This window comes from Procambarus clarkii, chromosome 71, assembly GCF_040958095.1.
Source record: "Procambarus clarkii isolate CNS0578487 chromosome 71, FALCON_Pclarkii_2.0, whole genome shotgun sequence".
Classification (NCBI taxonomy): Eukaryota; Metazoa; Arthropoda; class Malacostraca; order Decapoda; family Cambaridae; genus Procambarus; species Procambarus clarkii.
Window position 1 is genome coordinate 12,611,487 of NC_091220.1, and position 7,761 is coordinate 12,619,247.

The 7,761-nt window shown below is 42.3% G+C and overlaps 2 protein-coding genes across 3 annotated transcripts in view; both read left to right on the plus strand.

Moving 5' to 3' along the window:
- The window catches only part of LOC138356233 (von Willebrand factor-like), a 122,903-nt gene extending 120,236 nt beyond the window's left edge, over positions 1 to 2,667 (plus strand). Inside the window, exon 25 of one of the 2 annotated variants that reach the window (XM_069312010.1) lies at positions 2,421 to 2,667. In XM_069312010.1, coding sequence (XP_069168111.1) covers positions 2,421 to 2,652 — 232 coding nt within the window. In that variant the 3' untranslated portion in view covers positions 2,653 to 2,667. Of the gene's footprint in view, positions 1 to 2,158; positions 2,266 to 2,420 lie in introns of those variants that run through there. The other variant, XM_069312011.1, reaches the window with a different exon arrangement.
- A 2,881-nt stretch (positions 2,668 to 5,548) lies between these two features.
- Positions 5,549 to 7,470, plus strand: LOC138356235 (von Willebrand factor-like). Its single transcript, XM_069312013.1, has 4 exons — positions 5,549 to 5,702; positions 5,808 to 5,940; positions 6,717 to 6,860; positions 7,324 to 7,470. Exons 2-4 carry the CDS (start codon positions 5,812 to 5,814, stop codon positions 7,444 to 7,446), a joined length of 396 nt encoding a protein of 131 aa, XP_069168114.1. The 5' UTR covers positions 5,549 to 5,702; positions 5,808 to 5,811; the 3' UTR covers positions 7,447 to 7,470.
- The last annotated feature ends 291 nt before the right edge of the window (positions 7,471 to 7,761 follow it).

The following is a 7,761-nucleotide window of genomic DNA, read 5'->3' on the forward strand; positions in this document are numbered from 1 at the left end:
CTTTTCCAATACTTTCACTATTACACTTGTCAATGATACAGGTCTATAATTAAGGGGGTCTTCCCTGCTGTCACTTTTGTAGATTGGAACTATGTTAGCCTGTTTCCACACGTCTGCTACGATTCCTGTACACAGGGATGCCTGAAAGATCAGGTGAAGTGGAATGCTGAGCTCAGATGCACATTCTCTCAGAACCCATGGTGAAACGCCATCTGGGCCAGCTGCTTTGTTCCTCCCGAGCTCCTTTAGCATATTTTCCACTTCATCTCTAGACACCTCTATGTGCTCTATGTTGTTCTCTGGAATTCTTATTGTGTCTGGTTCTCTGAAGATTTCATTTTGTACAAACACACTTTGGAACTTTTCATTTAATGTTTCACACATTTCCTTTTCATTTTCCGTGAATCTGTTTCCCATTTTCAACCTCTGGATATTATCCTTTACCTGCAATTTGTTGTTTATGAATTTGTAGAATAGGCCCGGTTCTGTTTTACATTTATCCCCTATCCCTTTTTCAAAATTTCTTTTTGCCTCTCTCCTTACTGCCGTATAGTTGTTTCTCGCATCTTTGTATCGCTGGTATGTTTGGGGGTTTGGCCTCTTCCTATACTGATTCCATTTTTGTGTCTTTTGGTCTCTTGCCCTCTCACAATTTCTGTCGAACCAATCCTGTTTTCTGGCCCTGCATCTCTGTTTTGGTATGAATGTTTGTGTGCCTTCCTCGTATAGTTTTAAAAATTTGGCATACATTTCATTTACTTCCCTGCCTAGCAACAATTCTGTCCAATTACACTCATTAAAAAAAATTTCGAAGTTCCCCATAGTTGCCTCTCCTTAAATCGAGTTTATCAACTGTTTCAATGTCCCCATTTTCTTCTAGATGATATCTTAAAGCATATTTAATGTCTAACAGGACGTGATCACTCTTTCCCAAGGGAGGAAGGTACTGGATGTCAAAAATCTCTTCTTCTTTCCTGGTGAATACTAGATCCAGTACTGACGGTACATCTCCTTCCCTCATTCTTGTGGCTTGCTTTATGTGTTGATACAAGAATGTCTCCAGAATGAGGTTCACAAATCTGCATGTCCAAAAGTCCTCCGTCCTTGCTTCATAGGCCTCCCAGTCTATTGCTCTAAAGTTGAAGTCAACCAGTATCAACAGTCGTGATTTATCTTTATCTGCTTGTACAATAATATCTCTCATGACCATTATGAGGCCCTCTCGTTTGTCATCCAGTTCTTCCTTTGTCCATGTGTTGCTTGCAGGTGGGCTGTAGGTATTTACAATTATCAGCTTATCATCCTGATTCCAGACCTGCAATGCCATTATGTCAATATCTCGAGGGTTTTCAAGTATTAACTCTTTTACCTTCAGGTGTTTTTTCACCAGTACAGCCACTCCTCCTCCCTTCCTAGTTTTCCTGTCACGTCTCCAAACTGAGTAGCCTCTTGGGAATATGACTTCATTTATTATATTTCCTTCAAGTTTCGTCTCTGATAATGCAACAATATCTGGGACCCTAAGCTGGATTATATCTTGCAACTCCAAAGTTTTTGACCTCACTCCATCTATGTTGGTATATACAATTTTCAGGAACATGTTCCCTTTTCCTTTGCTCTTTACTCCCCCTTCCACTAATGATCTTGTTGCTTTGTTTTTATGTACCATTTCACAAGCTTTCCAGTCCCTGTCACTTTGTAAAAAAAAGAATTTCTGTCTTCTTCATTTCTATTCCCATTTAGACGTTTTGCCTCAATTAGGTTCATTTTCAGCTTTTCTCTGTCTTCCTTGGAGAGGTCTTGTCTTATTGACCAAAATTTGCCAACCTCATCACTCTGCAGTTTCCTGGCATTTCTTAGCACTTCCATCATGTTTTTCACTCCATTAAAGGTCACCCTTAAGGGGCGGTTCTTTTCTTTCTCATATTTTCCTATTCTTCTAAGATCACTGACATTTTCCTTTGAGCCTTCTCCTAAACCTACTATTTTCTCTATGATTTTCATCTCTTCTGCCAGTGCCCGGGGGCAGGTGTGTGTGTGTGGTGTGTGAAGTGTAGCCACCCACAACACGTGTGAGGGCGGGCAGTGGGCGTGCACAGAGCACCAGTGCCCGGGGGCAGGTGTGTGTGTGTGATGTGTGAAGTGTTGGCTCCCACAGCACGTGTGAGGGCGGGCAGTGGGCGTGCACCGAGCACCAGTGCCCGGGGGCAGGTGTGTGTGTGTGGTGTGTGAAGTGTTGCCTCCCACAGCACGTGTGAGGGCGTGCAGTGGGCGTGCACAGAGCACCAGTGCCCGGGGGCAGGTGTGTGTGTGTGGTGTGAAGTGTTGCCTCCCACAGCACGTGTGAGGGCGGGCACCGAGCACCAGTGCCCGGGGGCAGGTGTGTGTGTGTGTGGTGTGTGAAGTGTTGCCTCCCACAGCACGTGTGAGGGCGGGCAGTGGGCGTGCACAGAGCACCAGTGCCCGGGCATCTGTACGGCGTGGGGGGACTCCCACTACAAGACCTTCGACGGGCGCCTCTACGAGTTCTACGGCACCTGTGACTACCTCCTGGCCAAGGGCAAGGCCTCCACGGCTGATCACTTCGAAGTCATCATACAGGTATGTCAACACAACATCTCACTCCAATTGAAAATCAATTTGATTGTTTAGAATATTAGGAGTAAATAGTTAAATATATATACATTTGTATGTGTAAAATACTGCAAAGATTAGAGTACAGAGTTTATCATTAAACTTGTTTCAAAGTAACTTAGTTTGACTATCATATTGAACAAGTCCACAAGGGCCGTGATGAGGGTTCGAACCTACGTCCGGGATGATCCCACACGCGCCTTAGTCGACTGCGCCACGACATGGTTAAAAGAATTGCAACCGGGAGTGCTACTGCCCTCACTCCCAATCTCTCCCGGTTGCAATTCTTTTAACAATGTCGTGGCGCAGTCGACTAATCCCGGACGTAGATTCGAACCCTCATCACGGCCCTTGTGTATTCGTTCATTTGACATATCACGCGTGACATATCACGCATATCACGCTATACATATCACGTGCAATCTTTTCTACAAACAACTCTTAGCCTTTATAACACCCACTGTCCTAGGCTTACAAAACAAGTCACAAGCAAAAGGCTTAACAATCCTTGGCTTACAAAGGGAATACTGAAATCCATTAACAAAAAACACGACCTTGAGAAGAAGTATAGGTTAGGAATTGTCTCCAAAGAATTCTCAAAGAATTACTCATTATTGCTAACTAAGATAATTAGACGAGCCAAAACTAATTACTACGAAGATAAATTTACTCAAATAAAGAGCAACATTAAACAAACTTGGAGCACAATTTCACAAATATTGGGATCAAAGAAATCTTTAAATAACAAACCGACTCTCCTGTCTAATAACGATGGTCAGCTTTCAGCCTCTGATTCTGCTATTGAGTTCAATAGGTTCTTCTCTTCCATTGGTTCATCCCTTGCAAATGATATTCCATCTTCCAGTACTGACATTAAGGACTATCTTACAGGTAACTATCCACAGTCTCTGTACCTAAAGCCTATTAACTCCACTGACGTCAATGAGATAATCCTTTCCCTTAAAACCAAGTCTGGTGCCCTTGAGGAGATACCAACTTTAATTTACAAAAAAGCCTCCAGATCTTTAGCCCCTGCTATTGCTTTGCTCTTCAACAAGTCACTTGAACTCCAAACCTTTCCAGATATTCTAAAAAAAGCGAGAGTAACGCCTGTCCACAAATGTGGTGACCCCACAGATGTTAACAACTACAGACCTATATCAATCCTGCCAAACTTGTCAAAAATTTTTGAAAAACTTATATACAAGCAGCTTTACTCATATCTAGCCAAACTCAATATACTTAGCCCTTGCCAATATGGCTTCAGACCCAAAAAAAGCACTAACGATGCACTTATTAGTATGCTTAACTTGATTCATACAGCTCTTGATAATAAGGAGCTCCCTGTTGGGTTATTTGTGGACCTGCGTAAAGCTTTTGATACTGTCAACCACCAAAACCTTCTTCTTAAACTACATCATTATGGAGTCAGAGGACACTCCCTACAATACCTCGAGTCCTACCTTACTGACAGGCTCCAATATGTTTCTGTGAATAATACAATTTCTCCCACCCTACCCATCAACATTGGTGTTCCTCAGGGCAGCATACTTGGCCCTCTCCTCTTTCTCATCTACATTAATGACCTTCCAAATGCCTCCCAACACCTCAAACCAATTCTATTTGCTGACGACACAACCTTCATTTACTCCAGTCCTGACCCTCTTGCTCTAAATGCCACAGTAAATACTGAGCTAAATAAAGTCCATCTTTGGCTAACTGCCAACAAACTCACCCTTAACATTGACAAAACCTTCTATATTCTGTTTGGCAATAAATCCTCTAGTCTTATAAATCTCAAAATAAACAATACCCAAATTTGTAACAAATTAGATGGCAAATTCCTTGGCATTCTCATTGACCACAAGCTGAATTTCCAGGGACACATTCTAAATATATCAAAAAAAGTTTCAAAAACTGTGGGCATTCTTTCTAAGATCAGATATTATGTACCACGCCCTGCTCTGGTGACTCTCTATTACTCCCTTATCTATCCTTATCTCAACTATGGTATTTGTGCTTGGGGTTCTACTACCCAAAATCACTTACGTCCTCTAATTACCCAGCACAAAGCCGCTATTAGAACAATATCCAACTCTGGCCCCAGACATCACTCGGTACCCCTACTCAAATCTCTTAATATGTTAGATATTAAGTCACTGCACATTCTCTCATGTGTATTATACATATTTAAAACGCTAAACTATAATGCCAATCCTGATCTTAAAAGCTTCATAGAAGGTTGTAACAGAACCCATGAGCACCACACCAGAAATAAATACAGTTTTGATATTCCTAGAGTACGTCTTAATCAAACTAGAAATGCTCTGCAAATCAAGGGGCCCAGAATGTGGAATGACCTTCCCAACCATGTTAAAGACTGTACCTCTCTCAACCAGTTTAAGATAAAAACTAAACACTACCTAATAAATTCCCTGTAATCTACCTCACTCCTCTATTGTCAACCCATGTCTGTTATTTTCTTTTTTTTTTTCTTTTTTTTTAATCAACACTGTTTGTCAACCTATTGTATTTGTGCTGCTTTTTCAGTCATGTTCCCCCTTTTTTTTTATCTTTATTTGTATTTGTTCTCAACATCTTTTATTCTTTATGCTCAATTAGTATTAAGTTCTAGATATTAATGTTTTTTCTTGCCCGAAACGCATTGCGTAATAGTGGCTTTAGGCATTGTATGTACTAGCTCTATCTATATATCAATCCTTTAATGTAACATCACTTGTATGTATATACCTTACCTGAATAAACATCTGAATCTGAATCTGAATCTGAATCTATTGTGATTCCTGTGAGTACAATAATATTGTTAATGTAAATAGAATACCGTTTAGATTAATATATGAGATATAGTATTAATATATTGTGAGTAGTGTGCTAGACGCACATGTGAGCCTACATGTTGTTGATGATGGCGTGTGTGTGTGTGGTGCGCAGAATGTGCCGTGTGGGACGGACGGGGTCACCTGCGCTAAGTCCATCACCCTCAGAGTGGGCTCCGGCGACGCCCTCGAGGCTGTAGAGTTCTCCCGCAACAAGCCTACACCCACCAGGTCAGTCTTACACCTTGTGGGGCCAGGTACACCCACCAGGTCAGTCTTACACCTTGTGGGGCCAGGTGGTGTGAAGTGATATCATTTGTTTGTTATGACTTTCAGAAATATGACACGAACCATCATCCGTGAGGCTGGATTGTTCGTGTTCGCGGAGGTGACGGACATGGGGCTGGTGCTACAGTGGGACCGTGGCACCCGCGCCTACCTCAGACTCGACCCTGTCTGGAAGGGCAAGGTAAGCTACCCCTGCAGGCCACGCTAACCTTACACAAACCTAACCTAACCTTACACAAGTCTGGCTTACAGTATCATCATCATCACGCCTCTTCTCACGGGCAGGCAGGCAGGCATCACCACCGAGAAAAAAGGCAGCAATTGATTATTTTGTTATTTTCAGTTAAGTACATTACATTATTTAAAATATTCTTGCAACTTATTCGGAGGAAAGCATTACAAAGAAGCAGCATAATCCCAGCCGCTGTCAAATGTTCCCTAAGACTACATGTGTATGCTGATCCTTGTGAGTTGTCTACGGGAGACATCTTCCGTCACGCAGGGTGCAGTCGCACGTCCACAGACCTCCAGTATCATCTATTGATACTGGTAATGGCTCAAAAAGGCCTCCACTTACGGGCTATTCATGCCCGTGCCACCTTTTGGGTGGCTTAATCTTCGTCAATCAATCTGTGAGTTGTGGTGTAGACACCAGGCGCGGTCTTCTCACGCTTGACATGACACCTTCCTTGGACACTCACGCCGTCCTCTCCAGTGGTCACTAAGGACACAAAATGGTGTAACAAAACACCCGAAGCCTAACGTAACCCAATAACAACACATAGAAATCGTAAATGTTGTCGTGAATATGGTCAGCGTACTAGTTATGTACAGGTTGGCGAACATCTGTGCTTTCTGGGTTCGAGTCTCTTGCAGGGGGGTTGAGTTCAATGTGTGATAGTAATAATAACTGTAATTAAACAAAATTGATTTGCTGCTTGTGTGTGTGTGGCGCAGGTGAGAGGTTTGTGTGGGAACTACAATGGCGACGAACAGGACGACTTCCAGACACCATCAGGAGGCTCCAGTGAGGTCTCCGTCAAGATCTTCGGGGACTCCTGGAGGCTACAGAACTACTGCCCCGACAGTATTTTGATCAAGGCAAGTCACAAGTGTCTTCATGCATTGCTTCATATTCCTTCAGGCTCATCTACCTCTTCTTAAAGTGAGAAAATACACGAATGGAGATTTTTAGTTCAAATTTTATTGTGGCAGTTCTTAATTCACATTATATGAAGATTCAAACTACTGAAGATTTTACGGCGATTTTTATTTCTGAAAAACAAAACAAAATATGAATTGGCTTTTGTATCAAGTTTATTAACAGAACATTTATTAAAGATAGGAAAGTCGTTAAGTAAACAAAAGTTCTTTTTGATTATTTGGCTTAAGTAAAAATATATAGAATAAACTTAGATGTGTTTTAAATTCTGTTCTAGATAACTGTATATCATTCATCATCTCATTATATATCATTCATATTGTTTGATCGTAGTTGCATATTGAGGTTCATTATTGTCATTAATATTAATGTGTTAACGAGGCGGTGTTGCACACACCACAGGACACATGCAGCCTACACCCGCACAGGAAGGTGTGGGCGGCCGACCAGTGCGCGGTGCTCAAGACCCCAATCTTCGCCGCCTGCCATTCTGAAGTGCCTGTTGAACCCTACGAGGAACGGTAAATACTTCTTCTGAAGTATTGTATTACTCTTAAGAGTCTTATTGATGCGTATGTCTGAGGTGTATATTGTGCCCCTTACACCCTGCTCTTGTAGTGTGACCTCTCATGTGTGTTCTCTACAACACCTGCTCTTGTAGTGTGACCTCTCTTGTGTGTTCTCTACAACACCTGCTCTTGTAGTGTGACCTCTCTTGTGTGTTCTCTACAACACCTGCTCTTGTAGTGTGACCTCTCTTGTGTGTTCTCTACAACACCTGCTCTTGTAGTGTGACCTCTCTTGTGTGTTCTCTACAGCACCTGCTCTTGTAGTGTGACC